The 21,794-nt window shown below is 34.9% G+C and overlaps 1 protein-coding gene across 1 annotated transcript; it reads right to left on the bottom strand.

Moving 5' to 3' along the window:
* Window positions 1–535: 535 nt before the first annotated feature.
* On the bottom strand, window positions 536–21,370 carry LOC117334582 (mucosa-associated lymphoid tissue lymphoma translocation protein 1-like). The gene is made up of 17 exons (XM_033894276.1): window positions 21,241–21,370; window positions 19,900–20,082; window positions 19,055–19,221; window positions 16,870–17,053; window positions 14,253–14,419; window positions 13,764–13,924; window positions 13,040–13,157; window positions 12,152–12,166; window positions 11,727–11,852; window positions 10,083–10,247; window positions 9,276–9,657; window positions 8,614–8,718; window positions 8,298–8,413; window positions 6,812–6,964; window positions 5,170–5,330; window positions 4,424–4,546; window positions 536–3,966 (listed from the first exon to the last, which is right to left on the bottom strand). The coding sequence occupies exons 2-17, from the start codon at window positions 20,070–20,072 to the stop codon at window positions 3,808–3,810; spliced, it is 2,475 nt and encodes an 824-aa protein (XP_033750167.1). The 5' UTR covers window positions 20,073–20,082; window positions 21,241–21,370; the 3' UTR covers window positions 536–3,807.
* Window positions 21,371–21,794: the final 424 nt, after the last annotated feature.

The raw sequence follows: 21,794 nt of genomic DNA, 5'->3' as shown, positions 1-21,794 counted from the left end.
CAAATGTATTTTTTTTTTTATTTACATCGTAAATGGCTGCCAGCCTGTTTCTTTTCTTTGCAACCAACATATATGGTTAGGGACATTAACTGGCTTTTTCTGCTCCTCCTAAAGACACTTACATGAATTTGGTTATATGACCTTCGGTGGAGCCTCCTGCTCCTGAAGCCGCCATAGATTCAAAGTGCTTCTCTAATGACCGCATCATTGGGTGGAGTCCACTTAAAGGAAAGGGGGCTGTGGTGGCCGAGTGGTTAAGGTGTCCCGAAACTTTATCACTAGCCCTCCACATCTGGGTTGTGGTTTTTCTCCGGGTACTCCGGCTTTCCTCTACCTCCAAAAACCTGAAACGTCCTTAATTGACCCTGGCTGTTAACCGGACGTTTAACAAAAACAAACAAACACACTTAAAGGAAAATTGGTCAGGTGAATCGTCAAGGAACCAGAGGTCGTTTGGAAACTTTATTATATAGTCAGAGTCTCTGTATACAGCCTTGAAGATGTATGAAATGATAAAGAAAACATAGACTTATTCTACCATTTGAACCAGTGTTTTATTAAAATATAGATATATCACATATCTATTTCATATTTAACATGACATAAAATTTAACATGTATTAAACAACATGGTCACATACTGTAAGAATATGACTGAAATTTTGATATGATAAAACATTAAACAAGAAACGGAGTTTAATGCTTTAATTATCATTTTGCAAAAAATAAAATTTTAAAATATCATGCAATTTTTAACGTAACACATTTGAAATAAAAGAATTTCTTACTGTAGTTAAATAAATAATGCATTTATAGGACAATATCATATTTTGACAGGGAAAATATAAATCAACAGTTCAATGTTAGTTCTTACAAATGTTACAGTTACTACAACGTTGGCTCTCCATTGTAGACTGAACTACACCATGCTATACCTACCACCGGGTGATAAGTGTAACATAGTGTAATCGACCTGGGGTATCCGGCAATGTGGTTACCGGTATAATTGTAATCAATACTTTATCAAGGACGTGGCTACTTGAATCTCTACATAATATCAAAAGAAAGATGCTACAGTCTACTAGAAAGTTCACAACAGTTTAAAAGTTTCATAAATATACCTAACAATTAAGAATCGAATAAAACAAGAGGTCCATGGACCTTAATGGTCACCCGCGATCTGATGTGTGTGTTTGAAGAAATTGATGTTTTTAAAGATTTGACATTTGAATCCCTGTGACCTTCATGCAAGCATGGTACTGACTCAATATCATGACTCCAGGATTTTTTGATTACTGAGAATAAGTCATTTAAATCTCTCAACTGTGACATTGAAAGTAGGTCAAGGTCATTCATTTTAACAAACTCACAAAACTCTCATCACAAAATGCTTTTGGTCCAATATCATGATGTTGGGCCTTTGGTTATTCAAAAGAAGATATTTAAAGACTCTAACATATATTGACCCCTGTGATATTGAAAGTAGGTCAAGGTCATTTCAAACATTGGTGGCATTTCGTGCAAGCATGCTATCTACTTGCCTAATTTCATGACCAAAAGATTTTTTGTTATTGTTGAAAATATAAACTGTTTACACATAGAAGATGACCAATAAAATGAGATCACAATAGATCATTAAAGATTTCGTCTCGGATGATCTAACACTGATATATATATTAAATATATAATTTCCCGGCATATGTTTCACATAAAAACAGCAATAAATCATATTTGCTACTTAATATAACACATACACATGTATTTTACATTCAGGAAATAAGTTCTGTCTGTTAAATCGACAGAAATGATAAGGCAGAATAATCGGTGATTTATATAATTCTTCATTGTCTGGAATAGACGGTTTGATATATATCTATGACTTACTCAATGTTATCATATACACGGGTCCAGATTAAACCTAACCAGAAGACCAAAATCTTTTTTTTTAATAGGTCAACCTTACATGACAATAAATTAAACAGAATATTTTAAATTATACAACAGTGGTTGTAACTATTTTTTCAGAATATGGCATTTTGTCAATTCATTTACATTGTGTATGCTAGCTAGTACATTTGAATTAGTACATTCTTCATATAGATATCACATCTAGACTAGCACTAGACACGGGCCTAGTAGTTCCATGCCTTATCATTGTAAATGTACATTTCTTTAATGCTGTGTTTACATGTTTACAGAACTGTGTTTACATGTTTACAGAAGACCTACATATATATGTACCGGTCTGTTATATCTCGGTGTTTACATTTTAATATGTCATATAACTCATGAATGATGCCACATTTTCAGTCAATGTAGTTAGCTGGCTGTGACAATGGTCCAATACATTAAACATGAGGATACAGCATTTGTTCTCTTTCTCCATGTTTATTTTGCATCAACATTAAATTCAATATTTCAATATTTATGATATTTTAATAACGTGCTCAGTCTGTCTTAAGTTCAGCAAATTATGTCATACATGAACACTCTATTTGAAAATCCCTACTACACAAGTCATATATGATATTTAAATTGATTCTAGGAGTGTTTACCCTGGTATGTAGGTGCTTTGAACTGCGACTACACTGAAGCTTTCATATCATTATGACCTTTCACATATTTTGTGTTCGTTTGCTCCCACTGGCCTCAAATTAACATTTATCAATTTTGAATTAACAATTAAACAATTCCTGAGCTACACAATGTTTTAGATTGATCCACTGAACAGATACAGAACAGATACTTTGAACATATCACATGACCTTCATCAGCTTATTGCATGGTCAGTGACTGACTTATTTACATATGTAACACACGCCATTATCAGCTTAATGAATGATCAGTGACCTACTTATATACAAAAGAATTACACTACCTTAAACAGCTTAACGACTCGTCAGTGGTCGACTTCTATATGTATTTATACTACCTTCATTAGCTTAATGACTCATATGGAGTGCGACACCAGACCGAGAAGGATCACCTAGCCGCGCCCATGTCCGTCTCAGGGAGATGTCTGGCCCTGTGGACGTATAGGACGGATAGGACTAGTCTCACCTAAGGGGGACACAGGCACCGGAGGCACTCGACCACCGACCTACTCACATCGCCTGAACACAGCGTCCGCAGTGGAAGGAGACGTTAAACCAGTCCAAACCAACCAACCAGCTTAATGACTGGTCAGTGACCTACTTATATACGAAAGTATTACACTACCTTCATAAGCTTAATGACTGGTCAGTGATCGACTTATGTATGTATATATACGGCTCTTTCATCAGTTTGATGAGTGGTCAATGAGCACAGTCACGTGAAACTGACCTATAAGTGTCATGTGACCGAAGGAGAGAGCTACACAGGGATGGCAGTTCTAGCCTCTTGTCACAGTTTGGGGATGGTCTCCTGTGTTTTATGGTAAATAGCCAATGCCTTCTTCCTTGTCCTAAGATGTTAAAATTTTGAGTGTTCTTGGGTTTGATGGTATGCCCTGTATTGTTGCAATGTCCATATACAGCCGATTTCAATTTAGCTGGATCTTCCTTAACAGCAAGGATTATTTGATACCATGGGTTTCTACTCAGCATCTTAACTTACAAAATGAACACTAGGCCTCTCTACCCTAACTTGGCCCAAATCTTTGTGTACATGTTTGTATTTTCCATCTCACTGATTGCCTGTGTGTCATTATTAAGGAATGTCAGTCTCATCTTTTAAGACAGTTTTCCTGAAAGCGGAAGCCTATTAATGTTCTTAGTTTGTATCGAGGTTGTGGCCATTCAGAACTTTCTGTGAGCTAACATGGCGGCTAGGATTCGTCGATGTGTTCAATAGGTTCAGTGACTCTATTGTAAAGGTGAAGATTAGCAATGAGTGGAAGACCAAGGTTAATTTTGTCCGTCAGGTAATGTTTGTCCACTCCATCCTTCAAACAGTATTTAACAACAATTTTCAACTCCATGTTGTCCTGAAAGTACAAAGATTATTATTGTAATATTCATATTTCTATATTTTTTTGGATATCTTTTTATAATATGTATGAATTATAGATAGTCAATGATTGTAGTATTTATACTTTCGTTAAAGCATTCTTTCAGGAATTCAATTTAGTTTTGATTATGAAGATTCTACAAACAATACATTTGATATACATATTTAGTTTTTCAGTACAAATACATAATTATTTACATACAATGTACATATTATATAGTAAAGGAAAGTAATTGTGAAGGATAAATGAAAGAAAAATAAAACAAACAGGTCTTTTTTGTCTTAATTCATAGGCGTCTTCAGGCGGACTGTTTGTTTATTTGATGTTGCTAGGATATATGATGTCATCAATATTGTTGCAGTAAATCTTGGTTTTTGTTTTATTTTTCCTAAATATATATAAATATATATACTGCACTACTACATGTTCTCACCTTAAGTTTCTGTAGGTCTTGAAATGTGGACTTGGTTATGGCCCTTGGTATTGAGACATCAGATGTACTGCGAGTGAGCGGAGTGTGGGTCACGTTCTTAATGTCTCCCATCATGGATATGCTCTATGACAACAAAACACAAGTTAAAGGTGTCTTCAGAGTGAATCCCACCAATCTCAGTGAGACTTATACACACAGGAATGTGTGGGATATATGTTCTGGACTAGGCTACTATCGCACCATTCTTTAGCGAGTTATTACAGTAACTGTACTACCATATTTTACCGGGTATAAGCCCATGCTTGGGGATAAGCCCCCCCCCCCCCCAAAACATATGTAATGAAAACGAGTTGATTAGTCTAGATCTAGATTCTATTTTCTGTAAAAAAATAACTTTTTTTTATGAAAAATCGATCTTCTTCTACTGAATGAAAAATTATTTTTTTCGTATGAAAACAATCGTTTTAGATGATCAATGATAATTTATTTTATTTTACATTTACTATGACACATCTTTCCATACAGGTTCCCTTTAATAAACACTATAACCCATAATGCCTTGGTATATGCTAATTACAGTTTTGTAATAACCGGTAAATTGAACAAAGTTCTAATTATCAAAACATTTTATTTCATACTAGTATCATACTGTCACCAAGGCCAAGAATTCTACACCTATATGACAATTGTTTAGCACACAACGAAAGCTTGACAACGCTAGTGCTTAACATAAGATTTTAACCTACTTTTGGCCAGTCATAGGGAAAAGCTATAGACTTGTATGTATTTCCAGGGTTCTTGATGGCAGCTATTAAGTGAAGAACATTGGAGAATTCCATCTGGAACGTGAGCTCCACCACTAAGTTTCCAAGCTCTGGGATTCTGATTTCCTGGGGCTTCGGAGTTTCTGGAAAATCAAACTTCATACTGGAATGGTTTCACATATACAGATACAAACCTGATATAAATTAGTTACTGTTAGAGTATTTAATATCTGCAAATAAGCCTTGCCCAAACATAAGCCCACAAATAAGTCTCCGCCCACAAATAAGTCCCTTCATTTTTGCAGTTTTATCTATAATTATTATAATTGTAACATACATTATGTAGTACTTGTAAGCTGAAGTTATTTCGCAAATAAGTCCTCCACAACCTTTAATGCTAAAGCTTCTACCTGGAAGGGGCCTATTGGAGGACAAAAATATTAAAACATTAATTAAGCGAACCGTCATGAGAGACACTAAATGACATTGGAATTGATCAATAGAATGGGAGAATATATTTATCAAAGCGATCTATCTTTATATATTAAGCAAACTGTAATCATGATTTATATCACCCTGAAATATGATTCTGGATTTTCTTGGAGATTTTAGCCTTTACTCTGTCTATACAAATACACAGCTAGATCAAAACTTGTTTTCATTAACTACAGATTTGATAAAGTTTTATTTTGTAGCCATTTTGTTCAGTATTGTAAACAGAGTTTATATAAATGATGTATTAAAAACATAAGAGTTTCAGAAACAAGCATGATGGGTATTGCTAAAGCTATACCTGTCCCTTACCGGCCCCATGCTCAAAAAAGTAACAGTGACCTTGACCTTACCCCAAAAATGATGAAACTCAAACTTGTCTGAGATATCATGATCCTTTATCATTGTGTGAACTCTAATCAAAATCCCTAAAGAAATGAAGCCAATAGAGCCATGAAAAAACTTTGGCATTACGTATGGATGGAGGGAGAGGAAGCCTACCGGTATATCCCCCCTGGTTTAACCTCACCGTTAGGGGACTAATATTAAACCATGAAATCATAATCCTGGAGTACATTTAATTAAAGATTCATGGTGTCTGTATTAATAGTTGAATTCTGATCAATATACAATGCTCTCTAAAAGTTCTGTTACACTTGGAACGTTTGAATGGCTAGCAAACAAAATTTGAGAAAAAGTGTTGTAATATCCGTAAGATAGTCCATTTGTAAGTGACGATTGCAAATTATTTGAAAAATACCTCACTTCTTTGAAGTTGCAGGGAGAGGGAATGGAAGGTCCTATTTGCCATAATGTTCAAAAATGAACAAAAATATGTGTTTTTTTTACTGACACAAATGAAAGTAATTGTTTAACTGTTTAACATTAAAAAAAGTAACAAATGCATTTTTGAAATTTTTATTGATCAGAACAAAGAGGGAATTTTTGAGGATTCCCATTGTAACAAAACATATGCACTGTTGAAAAATGAACATGAACATTTGAAATCATGAACAAAAACATGTTAAGAAGTTATGATTCTAACAAATTGTAATAAAGACTTCGAGATTAACTTTGCTGTATTTTACGTAATAATTGTAACAGGACTTTTAGAGGGTTGTGTATAACTTACCATGAGCTTTTAGCCACATCTGTGTGCGGGCATAGAAAGCCTGTGTGTGACCAGTGGTCAATATTCGATCTGACAATGATCTTCTCCAGTCCATCAGAGTTGACCGGATCTCTGGCTTCTGTAGCTTACAGTGCTGTGGGTCTTGACTCCAGGCTGTCGTAAAACCACAATGACTATTGTATATGGTGACAGTTAGATATACTCCTTTATACACAGGGGTCTGATTACAAAGGTATAATGACTATAGTTATATGGTGACAGAAAGATATACTCCTTTATACACAGGGGTCTGATTACAAAGGTATAATGACTATAGTTATATGGTGACAGAAAGATATACTCCTTTATACACAGGGGTCTGATTACAAAGGTATAATGACTTTAGTATATGGTGACAGAAAGATATACTCCTTTATACACAGGGGTCTGATTACAAAGGTATAATGACTTTAGTATATGGTGACAGATAGATATACTCCTTTATACACAGGGGTCTGATTACAAAGGTATAATAACTATAGTTATATGGTGACAGTTAGATATACTCCTTTATACACAGGGGTCTGATTACAAAGGTATAATGACTATAGTATATGGTGATAGATAGATATACTCCTTTATACACAGAGGTCGGATTACAAAGGGTTTTGTAACAAGAAAACATTGTTGTGACAACATAATACACACGGTTCTCATAAGACAGGTTTTGGTGTATACTATGAATAATAATTGATAAAAATTTTATTAAGACAGGTTTTGATGTGTAGTATTAACTATAATTGATCAAAACTTAATAAAATATGTTTCACAAATGCTGGGATTAAATTTTATTTTAAGTAAAAAGATGACATTGTATGCTTTTGAATGGTTTTCAAATTTTCAAACCTACAAGTGATACAAATTTAGTCTATAATATGTGAATGTTGACAAGATTATGGATAGCCAACAGCATACTTTGATTTCATTAAGCATTAAAATGTGTCCTGAATATATTTTTGATGTTATATACTGTATGGAGATATAACAATAAACATTATTATTTGATAGTGTACTGATGATAGTGAACTCCATTTTTTTTGTTATATTAACCGTTAACATAAAAATATATATTAATGTCAATCCTTATAATTTGATTTACTACACACAATCCTTGTGGAACTCTACTTTTATTGATGAACTCTCCCTGTGAAAATCTACTTTGATTTATTGATGGACTTTTTTCTCATAGAAATTGCTATGTCGCTTTTATAGCCATTCAAAAGCTACATTACAAACGGCAACATAATTTTTTTAACATTATTGGCTCATTACATTAAATTTCAAGCCAATGAAAATGCTTGTTACAGGCAAGATAAAATTATCTAAATTCAAAAGTAATAACGACTTTCATTTCACCAATACTTAACATAATATGCACTAGCATTGTTAAGCTTGATAAAAGTCATTTCTAAAGCAGAAACGCCTACAGGTTATTGTATGAACTTACCATCAATAACATCATGGAAGAAAGAGCTGACTGGCTTATTTTGATAGATGAATTTTTGCAAATATTTCACTAAAATTCCATTTTCATGGTCTTCATAAGCAAACATTCCCTCACTCCTGTTAAAAGAGACAAAACAAACCATTATTCTACTACAAACATGGACAGGTTGAGTTACTATAGAAACTTTCATCGAGGTTTACAATGACTCAAAATTTCAATAATTTTCAAAATTTTAATAATAAATTTCTTAGGATGTCAACTAAAACTTTTAGACTAGATTCTTAAAGATAAACATTTTGATGGACAGGTAACATACGTGGCATAGATGGATACACAGTTTCCTTTAGGGTCTGGCATTCCTGGGCTCTCTCTACCAGTGACACCTCCAGAATTAGATGGAGGTTTGCTTGGAATTTTGTTTCTGCAATGGGAAGAAGTAAAATTTCATACAAAAGATTCCTACAATTAAATCAATCACATGTAATTAAGGTTATCTTTACTAAAACAGATCACCCAAGCGTTCTTACAAGATAAAATAGCATTAATTTTGATCTTCTTTCTCTCAGGTAAATGTATTTCCAAACTTTCTTTAAAAATAAATTTTCGTCTTACAAGTCTATAATAAACCATTGTCAATGTGATTCAAACCATTGTCAATGTGATTCAAACCATTGTCAATGTGATTCAAACCATTGTCAATGTGATTCAAACAAACTGAGTTGAAAGTACAAGCAGGCTGGGTATTGTTAATTGTGTGCATGTCCCCTACCAACCCCGGCTACAAATAATAACAGTGACCTTGACCTTAATCCAAAAACCCTGAAACTCGAACTTGATCTGTAGCTACTCATACTGAAGATACAAGGTATTTATACTCAGTGCCGAAAACTGAGTGGAAAGACTGACAGATGGGTGGAGAGGAAAAGTATAGTCCCCGGGTTTCCCCTGTAGGGGACTAATAAAGGAAAAAAGACTTACTTGATTCTGCAGATATCTAAAATGAGTGTTACTAAGGCTGGATCAGACTTCTGCATGGCCCGCAGGACATCATTTGAAGAAATACAATCCTCGATTGTGTAACCGCTCCTAGCATCGGGGGGAACAAAGTAGCACTGTCCGTTCTCCTCGAATCCGTGTCCACAAAAGTAGAAAACACCATACACACCCTTTCCCAGCAAATTACAATACTCGTGAATCGCTGCATTCATTTCTTGTTTTGTTAAGTTTAACAATGACACCACTTTGAATTCAAGACTTCTGAAAGCTTCTGCCATCTTTGCAACATCATTGCTTGGTGCTTTCAAAGTTGTTTCATTCATATAGTCATAATTTCCAATCAACAAGGCAACTTTGTCTGTGGCTGGAACAAGACAACATCTCAGAATGTGAGATAAGTATAACTAGTAGACTTGTCGGACCATTTCATTTTCATACATTGATTTACTAACAAGTGTTTCTAAAAGTTATACTATCCAGCCACCGAGAACCAGAAAATTTCAATATACATATACATTGTATATCTGTATTCTGATTGGCCGAGAACATTGTAATATATATATGTATACCTCAATACTTTGATTGGCACAATCTTGTTACAACATATATATCATTATGACTGTATCTCTGTATTCTGATTGGCTGAAAACATTACAATATACATACCTCTGTATTCTGATTGGCTGAAAACATTATAATATACAAACATCTGTACCCTGATTGGCTGAAAACATTATAATATACATACCTCTGTACCCTGATTGGCTGAAAACATTATAATATACATACCTCTGTATTCTGATCTGCTGAGGTTGGTGGGACACTTGATAGACAGACAGGCCGGATGAGAAAGGACAGACTCTTTAGTTTTTGGGCACGTCACAACACACTGGTAGGTTCCCTGTAAGTTATGGTCCTGGAGATTGTAGAAATGCAGGTCTTTCTGCTCACAATCTGTACAAATAAATGGTGTCAAAAGAGATGAGTTTGAAATTCCCTAATTGTGAAAACTTCATCTTTTGATGGCTGATTTTTTTGGAATCAAACTTTCCTAAATATACATAATGTAAGACAATTCTCAACTTTAGAACTAGGAGACGGACATACAAGAGATTCCTGTGAGGGAAAATGAGCAAAATATTGATGCTTACTTCATTGCATGAAGATATACCAACACAATATTGTGTTAAAAGGTAAAGTACAGGTAAGTATTTTTCAAATTTTCAGTTTTTCAACATTTTCAAATATGCTGCAGTGTTGTCACAGTATGACATAAATTCAGTATAGGACAGGATACATGATTATTGCGTCCCATTCAATAAGTGTCAAATGTGACTTTTGACCATTCAACCTTGATCAAATAAATCTGAATATGATCAGTGTAACACGGTCACAGTTACAAGCTTCTTTTTTTGTTAAATAGTTCAACCACAGGTTCAAATTTGATTTTTTAATATTGGTCTCCAATATAAAAGTTTTCACAACATAAAGTTCTTAACAAAAACCCGCACTCACTAACTGACCCTTAATGTGCAGTGCTTCGGAGTAGTGGACACTGACAAGATGTTGTCCAGCAACCTACTGACGATACCCGACAGGCTCGAGTATTTAAGAGCTCTTCGTGCCCAAAATTATTACCATATTTGGATTATACCTAGCAGCTTTCACCGGGGTAACTGACTACGTCATCTATCACCTCATATCCAGGTATGACCATATTTGGTTATACCTGGCCGAAATTAATTAAAGTAGTAACAAAGTTATGAAATTGCAATTAAGTAATAATTAACTTAATTAATATGTAATACTAATGATCTTATGTAATGATTGCATAATGACCCTCATTTTGTTACATCAGGCAATGATAGAACTTGATGTTATGACAGTATGATAAAAACATGAACCAAATCTGTTCAGGAGTTCTCCAGATATGGCAATAATTCGGAAAAATGTGTCCATGCAGAAGTAGTCATAGGTGACCTTGACCGATGACCACCAGACTGTCATCAGGTGTAGATCTTGAGGTTATAATTCTATGGTGTAAATATGAACTAAATATATTAAGGGCTATTCCAAAATTATCTGTGGGAGGGGTGTGAGGCATGTTTTCAGAGACTCTACCACCTACCCAATATCAAAACATATTTTGTATGCAAAATACTAGAAAAATGGGGCTTGACCTCCATCACTCCTTATATGTTAATATGAGTGCCTTCCACCCCTCCCAAACAGGTAACTCTGGAATAGCCCTAAGAGATTCTAAAAATATATGTCGTTGCACAACTGCATACCAGAGCGGGTCATGGGTATATGCCCTAGCTTCCTCACCCCTAAAAACAGACGGCACATAGAAATCCGACTAATACTAATATCATTTTTTCACCTGAAGCTATATTCAGAGATAAAACTACGAAGATGAATGATCATAGTTACCCCAGGCTTGGTGATCTTTGTACCACTTATAAGTCAGTGGATATTTACACCTCGCATCCACTGAAAATAAGCAGTTGCCACCCACTTCAACACTACATGTCTTTGGGTTCAGTATAATGTCGATTCCTAAAAAATATTAAAAAAAAATTGTTGATAGACATGTATGCAGATAAAATACATTTACAAAGTGATCTGTGCTAATACTTTGTGTATTTTGTACAACCCTGTTAAAATTCCATGAATTTTTTTTTAGAAAATATTTGCTACAAAAATTGCAAACATCAAGGTTATTTAATGAGTCAACAGAAGAAAACAGCACAGTTAATTTACTTGTTTAATATTGTTATTTATTAATAAGACTCTTTAACATTAAATAATCCATAGAAAATTATAAAATATATTTCATAGTTTATGGATTATCTTACCTTCACAACGGTAATCTACAAGAAGGAAATAAAATTAAATAATGAAAAATACATAAAATCAGATTGTATATACAAAATGTGCTCAGAAATAAAATTGATAAGATAATTTGCTTGATAGGACCAACAAAAAAATCCATCTTTTTTTAGGGAACTTTTATTCTCATTAGATATGGGGACATCCAAATTTTATTGTTTTTTCTTATTAATTAAATATTAATTCATACTAAATATTGAAATTCATCAGTAATCTGAAACTGAAGTCATGAGGTTGGGAAAATTATTGACAAGCCATATTTAATCAGAATGGCAGATAGGTATCAGAGATTCTCACGATCGAGAGGCACGCACAGTAGCGATTGGCTTTACACAAAAGGCTATTACCAGTAATCTAAAATGGGCAATAACTAGAAAAATAAATCATACAAAATTACAAATGAAAATTTCAAAGCTTAAGAGTTTCATTTGAATATAGATTAATTAATACTAACATTTAATTTACTAAATAATTGTACAAAATAAAATATGCAGTTTGGAAACAAAGGGATCAAAAATAATTAATAAAAGTATTGCCGAGCACTGATTCTGAATATTGCACCTGACCAATCATTCCGTCAGCCAGACAGAAAATTTTACTAATCAATAATCACTTTTCCCACTCACAAAACTACTACAAAATCGTGTTGACATTCAATTACTAGAAACTGCACATAGAACAATGACAGCAAATGAATTTCATTATGTTTACCAACAAAATTCTTAATGTACATAGCATTTTATTGCCACTGATGATAATATGCATATATAGGGCCCAGGGTACACTTGAAATAGTCTTACCACAAATTGTAATAATATATACATAATGTAGGGTTCATTTAAGAAGTCTCTTACCCCGAATAATGGCCTCTTGGTTCACCTCAACAGTTACTTCTCTGCTGTGGACTTTACCAAACTGGTTCCTTATCACACAGGTATATATCCCCTGATGCTTCATGGTGACATCAGGAAACTGGATGAGAGAAAAAAGGCAATATTACAGAACATGTACATTTGTGTTAAGTACTTCAGTATTTTCCTCGCTTTATATATATTTTGTCATCTAAATTCAAGCATCATTTATGCTATATATTTTTCCCAGTGGCGTCATTAAACTTTCCTAATTCTTAAAATTCGGAATTTTTCAGGCTAAGACATGAAATCCAGTAACCTTATGGTATGTTTCTCATTTATCCCTAATTTTAACTTTTTTCCAATTACAAGATATGGTGCTAATTTCACAAAATGACAAGGAAAAATACTGTAATTCACTAGAACATTTTGACTAAAAATTTCACCTTGACCTTTGTTGACTCCTTGTTTAATTCTAGCACATATTGCTTCAAAGTGTCATGACAAAATGTTCATCAGTGGAAAACTACAAAAGTTCACCTTGACATTTGACCCATGACCTGGATCTCTGACCTGATAACCCTGATTTTTTTTGTCAGTGGACTACTGGTTTAATTCTGAACAATTTTGCTTCATCATGTCATAATGACATGTTCATTAGTTAAAAGATGTAAAATTTGACCTTGATCTTTATACCTGATGACCTTGACCCTTGCTTTACACTTACTGTCAATTTTCCAGATTCCTTGTTGCTATCAATCAACTTGCCGTTTTTCAGCCATTCATATGTGAGAGGTTTATGACCGATTCCTTCACACGTGAGTTCTACCTTGTCCTGTACATGTACATACACATCTTCTGGTTGAGTAAGTACCTGGGGCAATACAGCTGAGAAACAGAAACCGACATAACATTATTAACAACAAACATACTACCAGATATTGCTGAATTTAGTAACCTTGACCTTAAACCAAAACCCCTGAAACTCAAATTTATCCGTTGCATATGATACAGAAATGTTTTTGTACGACATATAGGATTTTGATAATCTTGTTGAGTCTAACTTAAGAATATGACTTTGTGTAACCAGAAGTAAATTAAATTTTCGATATTTGGATTACTGGCTTCATTAGTTAATAGAATAATTCAACCTACTTTTCAGGACCATATTGGGTATACCACTCTGTGATAACCGGTGAATATTACACAAACTTACGTTTGCTAGGCTCATGGTTGTCTACAGTTTCCTTCATGGGATTGGGTGTTTCTGTAGTAGATGTAGGTCTGTAGTGTACCTTGACTGTGGAAGGCTGAGAGAACTTACAGTGATCATTAGTCCCTCCATTGTGGAGACGACAACAGTATGTGCCGCTGTCACCTAAACTGTAAACAACAAGAGTCACATATTATCCACCAGTTATTTAGCCTGATCTCTGATTCTGATGTAAAAATTCTCCAGTCTGTCTTGTATGTATAATAGTTATTGGTTTTTTCCTATAAATGCCATTGCATGATTAACATTTTCAGAATTCCCGAATCACAAAGTTTCCCTCACAAATGCCGTCGTTTAGATTAATATTTTCAGAATTCCTCAAATCACAAAGTTTCCATCACAAATACTGTCCTTTAGATACAAGTCAACCCTTTCTCACAAATACTGTCCCTTAAATCAAACCTTTCTCACAAATACTGTCCCTTAACTCAACCCTTTCTCACAAATACTGTCCCTTAATTCAACCCTTTCTCACAAATACTGTCCCTTAATTCAACCCTTTCTCACAAATACTGTCCCTTAACTCAACCCTTCCTCACAAATATCGTCCCTTATGTTGACACTTTCTCACAAATACCGTCCCTTAACTCAACCCTTTCTCACAAATACTGTCCCTTAAATCAACCCTTTCTCACAAATACTGTCCCTTAAATCAACCCTTTCTCACAAATACTGTCCCTTAAATCAACCCTTTCTCACAAATACTGTCCCTTAACTCAACCCTTTCTCACAAATACTGTCCCTTAACTCAACCCTTTCTCACAAATACTGTCCCTTAACTCAACCCTTTCTCACAAATACTGTGCCTTAACTCAACCCTTCCTCACAAATATCGTCCCTTATGTTGACACTTTCTCACAAATACCGTCCCTTAACTCAACCCTTTCTCACAAATACTGTCCCTTAACTCAACCCTTTCTCACAAATATTGTCCCTTAAATCAACCCTTTCTCACAAATATTGTCCCTTAACTCAGCCCTTTCTCACAAATACTGTCCCTTCAATCAACCCTTTCTCACAAATACTGTCCCTTAACTCAACCCTTTCTCACAAATACTGTGCCTTAACTCAACCCTTCCTCACAAATGCTGTCCCTTATGTTGACACTTTCTCACAAATATTGTCCCTTAAATCAACCCTTTCTCACAAATATTGTCCCTTAAATCAACCCTTTCTCACAAATACTGTCCCTTAAATCAACCCTTTCTCACAAATACTGTCCCTTAACTCAACCCTTTCTCACAAATACTGTCCCTTAAATCAACCCTTTCTCACAAATATTGTCCCTTAACTCTACCTTTCCTCACAAATACTGTACCTTAACAATGCAAGTTTACTCTTAATTACAGCACCAATATCTTAAATCACAAATACAATTAGCCAATACCACAGAGACTTGGAACTGATCCCCAGTCAAAGGTCCATATATATCTGTATAACAGTGCATACCTCTATATACATGTGTATGGTCCATGGGCTGGAAATTTGTGCCAAGTCCCTGTGGCCAGTACTGGTACAGTGTTTTTGATTTCTGAGCCATATTGAACAATTTCTAGATGTTGTTTCAACGTACCAATTTGAAAGGAATTGCAATTTCAGCTATTGATTTTTTACACATTTTGTCTTTTTACCTACAACATTGGAATTCATGACCAGTTTTATTCTGCACTTGAGAAATTCATCACTTTACTTTACTTTATGACTTTTGTCAAGAGACCCATGTGCCTTAACAGTCACCTGAGATATTACAGTCTTTAATTTTAGCATATTAACCCCGTGACCTTGAATAAAGGCAAAGGTCATTCATATGAACAAATTCTGTACCCCTTCATCCTAGCAAGCAACAGTATCATTATCAGGTTTCTGTACATCTTGCTTATTGAGAAGAAATTGTTTGAAAGGTTTTAGTATATTTGACCCCTGTGATCTTGAAGCCCTTGATCCCATCATGCTAGAGACCTAATATTAGAAGTCGTTGGGCCTCTTGGTTATCTAGAAGAAGCCATTTGAAGATTTGAGCATATTTGACCCTTTTGACCTTGAATGAAAGTCAAGGTCATCCATTTGAACATTTTTGGTAGCCCTTTATCCCAGCATGCTTCAGACCAAATATCAGGTCTCTGGGCCTGTTGGTTAAGGAGTAGAAGTTGAAAATGTAAATTGTTCACAATGCATGAAGGACGACAGACAACGTCGGACAAAAGGAGATCGCAATAGGTCAACTGAGACTTCCTCTCAGATTACCTAAAAAACAACAGCGATGGAATGGATCAATCTAAGTGAACTGGATCTGTGTTAAAGGATTGGAGGGTAGAAAATCAAGCCAGATGAACATTATTGAGTCCAATAATTAAGGTGTTAACTAATTAATAAACCAAATGTATGAGGAAATGTGTGGCATTGCAATGTAAAATATCAGTGATTTCTATCCTGTGGGAGACTGAAATTGTGTATCTTTAAGAAGTGAAAGGGGAAGAATTCTTATGGGAACTATAGAAATTAGAATACTCCAATTTTGATACTATTTATGTGAATGAACAATTATATAACTAGAACAAACCATGTTCTGCTGATTCTGTAGGTGGGATGTTTAGCCCCATTGATCTCATTATACTCCTTGCCATCAAGTTTGAACCACTGGTAGCGAGGATACGGGAACCCAACTGCCTCCACATGTAGCTCTAGTTGGTCTCCCTCTTCCAGATGTTTCATCTCTGCAGGCTGTCGGGTGATCTGAATCTCCTCTGAGTTAACAAGTAACAAAGTTATAAATGTTAGTACATATTGAATTTACACTGCCATATTTCTACAGGCATAAACTAGGATCTAATTCAATCGTAACTGAGTTTTCCTTAACTAAAACATTCAGTTATATAAAAGGTCATCTAACACAACCAATAAAGTTAAAGCTCTGTTATCTTCCTCAGTCTTGAAAGACCAGTATATAGCCTGAGTACCCTTAGGTGGTAGGTGTGTACGACATGGTAACAATAAGTGTACGAGATAGTAACAATAAGTGTGTATGAGATGGCAACAATAAGTGTGTACGACATGGTAACAATAAGTGTGTACGAGATGGTAAATATAAGTGTGTACAACATGGTAACAATAAGTGTGTATCAGATGGTAACAATAAGTGTGTATCAGATGGTAACAATAAGTGTGTATGAGATGGTAAAAATAAGTGTGTACAAGATGGTAACAATAAGTGTGTATGACATGGTAACAATAAGTGTGTATGACATGGTAACAATAAGTGTGTATGACATGGTAACAATAAGTGTGTATGAGATGGTAACAATAAGTGTGTACGAGATGGTAACAATAAGTGTGTACGAGATGGTAACAATAAGTGTGTATGAGATGGTAACAATAAGTGTGTACGAGATGGTAACAATGAGTGTGTACGAGATGGTAACAATAAGTGTGTATGAGATAGTAACAAGAAGTGTGTACGAGATGGTAACAATAAGTGTGTACGAGATGGTAACAATAAGTGTGTACGAGATGGTAACAATAAGTGTGTATGAGATGGTAACAATAAGTGTGTACGAGATAGTAACAATAAGTGTCTACGAGACGGTAACAATAAGTGTGTACGAGATGGTAACAATAAGTGTGTACGAGACGGTAACAATAAGTGTGTACGAGACGGTAACAATAAGTGTGTACGAGATGGTAACAATAAGTGTGTACGAGATAGTAACAATAAGTGTGTACGAGATGGTAACAATAAGTGTGTACAAAATGGTAACAATAAGTGTGTACGAGATGGTAACAATAAGTGTGTACAAGATGGTAACAATAAGTGTGTACGAGATGGTAACAATAAGTGTGTACGAGATGGTAACAATAAGTGTGTACAAGATGGTAACAATAAGTGTGTACGAGATGGTAACAATAAGTGTGTACGAGATGGTAACAATAAGTGTGTACGAGATAGTAACAATAAGTGTGTATGAGATGGTAACAATAAGTGTGTACGAGATGGTAACAATAAGTGTGTACGAGATGGTAACAATAAGTGTGTATGAGATGGTAACAATAAGTGTGTACGAGATGGTAACAATAAGTGGTACGACATGGTAACAATAAAGTGTGTTGAGATTGGTAACAATAAGTGTTGTCGAGATGTAACACTAAGTGTGTACGAAATGGTAACAATAAGGTGACGAGATGTAACAATAATGGTACAAGATGTTAACAATAAGTGTGTACCAAAGATGGTAAAAATAAGTGTGATGAGATTGGTAACAATAACGTGTACAGATGGTAACAATAAGGTGTACGAGATGGTAAACCATAAGTGTGTATGAGATGTAACAGTAAGTGTACGAGATAGTAACAATAAGTGTGTATGACATGGTAACAATAAGTGTGTATGAGATAGTAACAATAAGTGTGTATGAGATGGTAACAATAAGTGTGTAACAAGATGGTAGCTGTGTGTACGAGATAGTAACAATAAGTGTGTATGAGATAGTAACAATAAGTGTGTATGAGATAGTAACAATAAGTGTGTATGAGATAGTAACAATAAGTGTGTATGACATGGTAACAATAAGTGTGTATGAGATGGTAGCTGTGTGTACGAGATATGTAATAATCATTTGACAGGAATAACTTCATTGGTTGTGTTACATAATCTTTTTTATAGCTATCCTTACCAACCTGAAGACTATGTTTCACAATACTAAAGCATTCACATTTTTGTCACATTAACTGTATATTCTATTTATAATTACCATATGGCTTCAAATCAATCAGAAGGTTTTCTAATCGGAGTTCGTCCAGCACTTGGACAAGTTCTGCCACTATCATGCCCCGAGCCCCTAGCTCGGAAATCAGCCTGTTTGTAGGGCTGCCGTTTCCAAACACAAAGCGTCCAAATTTGCTCTCAATATCCACTTGACTGCAAAACAGAGGTAAATTACAAGACTTGTTTCTTTCATAATCAGAACACATGATAGAAAGTGAAAGAATGAAATGGTTATTTCTAAATTATATATATAAATCAACAAGCATGTGCACATGTATATCAATGAATACCGAACTGTGTATTGTATTTAGGAAGTCTAAAAGATAAATGATTTAATTCAATACATGAAAAAAAAAAGTCTCATAATTCATAGGCATATACATGATGTATCTGATGTTCCATATTGTTCAAACAAACAAAAATGAACAAGAGGCTCATTGGGCCTGTATCACTCACCTACAGCTGCTACTTTGAAGTTTATACAGGTCATGCATTTATCTGGATGCCAAATTGATTAATTTATTCAAATGTAATTTAAGTAGGCTAGCTAGCTTCATTCATTCAAATTTAAAGTTGTTTAAAAGATTTTGGCCTTTTATTTGACCCCTGTAATCTTGAATGTAGGTCAGAGTCATTCATTTAAACAAACTTAGATATGTAGTAGTTCCTCACCCAAACATGCTACATGTACAGGATCATGCAATATCAGGTGTCTGGGACTCTTGGTTTGATATGTAATCACGAACATATTATATAATATACCAGTCTGTGATGAGATGAAGTACATGGTTATGTTTGGGACTAGGAATGTTTAGGGTACATGTAAACTACCTGAACTCATAATCATCCCTCAGAGTAGATGCAATCTTCAGAAAGGCCCGCCAACTGCATGTCTCTGGATTATGGTCCAGACTTCTTTCAATTTCTTGTGTTATCTTTGCTGGTAATTGAGAAATATTTTTCCTGTGTATGGCAACACTGGTTCTTCCTTGCATGTGATCCATATTTGTTTAACTAAAAAGAATATATACAAAAACTAAATGTTTTAGTCTGGTATTCTGAAGATGGAACAGATTTGACAGATGCATGACATCCAATAATTAAGTTTTTCACACCTCACATGCATGATCTAGCTGGCAGGGACAGGAATTGGTAAACCATATCAAATTATCTGTAAATGTTAACCCTCCACTCAAAAATAAGTCTCCTTTGTATACATTTTATATCAGTAATTAAAAACTTATTAAAACAGGGTACTGGAGATGCCTGTGTAACATGAAAGTGAGTAGTATATACATGTACATGTGTGCCTCCATGGCCACCAGAAATTTAACTCGCATTCCCTGGCTTGATACTGCATCATCCGCCGCTCAACCACTGGGAAAATTAAAGGGACAAATCCCCCCCCTCCCTTACAGAGGTTAGAAGGCGATCTTTATCACCCTGTACAATTAAAACCTCACACCAGTCCTGCAAAAATCTCCCTCTTCAAATTTACATCAACATCCCCTAGGCTATTTGTCACAGGAAGCTTAATTGATGGGGTTAATGTGTTATCATAAGAGGATTACTTTTACATTTTAACATGTTAACTTTAAAGCAGTATGAGTTTCTATTCGAATACGAATGAAAATGTAAAAAAAAAAAAATAATAATAATAATAGATCTAGAGGTCTAATAATTATAATGATAATGGAAATGGATGTAGCAGAAAGTGGGCAGATGGGGTGTGGGGTGGGGAGAATACGTTCCATCGTTGTTTTGGTTAGCCAAAGTTTCCTTTGGCCCTGTCACCATGCATGGTGACAGGGCCAGAGGAAACTGGCTATGTTCAGGTCTGATCTTTCTAACACATACTGTACGTACACTATAAAAGATTATTATGTAAATTTACCACTATCACATTTCATGATTTTAACATGACTGAATTTATCCAGTTACAATGGTTCGTATTACTTTTATGATTAATAGAAGGTGAAATAGTCTCTAAACATGTATACAAACAGTGTCCAATCTATCGACATCCCCCTCTAAAGGCCCTGGGAAATCCCCACTAACCGGAGGTAGCCTCCTAATCCTAGCTATGAACAGTTCATTCCTGTTGTTATACTCAATGTCCTGTGAAAATCATCATGATTATTATACTCATACCTGTACCAATTTTAGAAATACCTTATTGAAGATGTCCGATTCCTCTTTAACTGATGGTTGGCACTTTGGCCATTTCACCTGACCAACTGAGCATCCACTGTTTACATTTAAGTTTTACCCGGAAGTTCGACGAAACGTCCCATTCTACCCAATGAGATTTACGGGTTTTGTGGAAAGGAAAAGGGGAATCCCCTCCACGTGTGTTGTTGTCCAAACAGAAGCAGATATCTACGATGGCGATACCATCCAATTTCTCATTAAAATCCTATCACTAATGCATCTTAATTAGTTTCTCAGTATAACCAAAACGTGTCAAAATAACCAGTAATAAAAAAATGATGGTAGAGGGGAGGTAATTCTTGCGTGTTGTTTTTGCTTTTGATAGGCTTATAAATATGACAAGAGTCTAGGTAGTCAAAGACGCATAGATTAAAAAAAAACAACTTTATGGAAGCCCTTAATAAAGACATATAATTTTCAGTACATTTGAATAATATCTAATTACTCTTCTTTCAGCTAAACTCAACCACTATTCAAAGAAATTTCCTCATTTGGAAACTATTCTCTGATGTTCG

Source organism: Pecten maximus, chromosome 9, assembly GCF_902652985.1.
Source record: "Pecten maximus chromosome 9, xPecMax1.1, whole genome shotgun sequence".
Lineage (NCBI taxonomy): Eukaryota > Metazoa > Mollusca > Bivalvia > Pectinida > Pectinidae > Pecten > Pecten maximus.
Note: the sequence above shows the minus strand (reverse complement) of the source record. Positions and strands in the feature narration are given on the sequence as shown.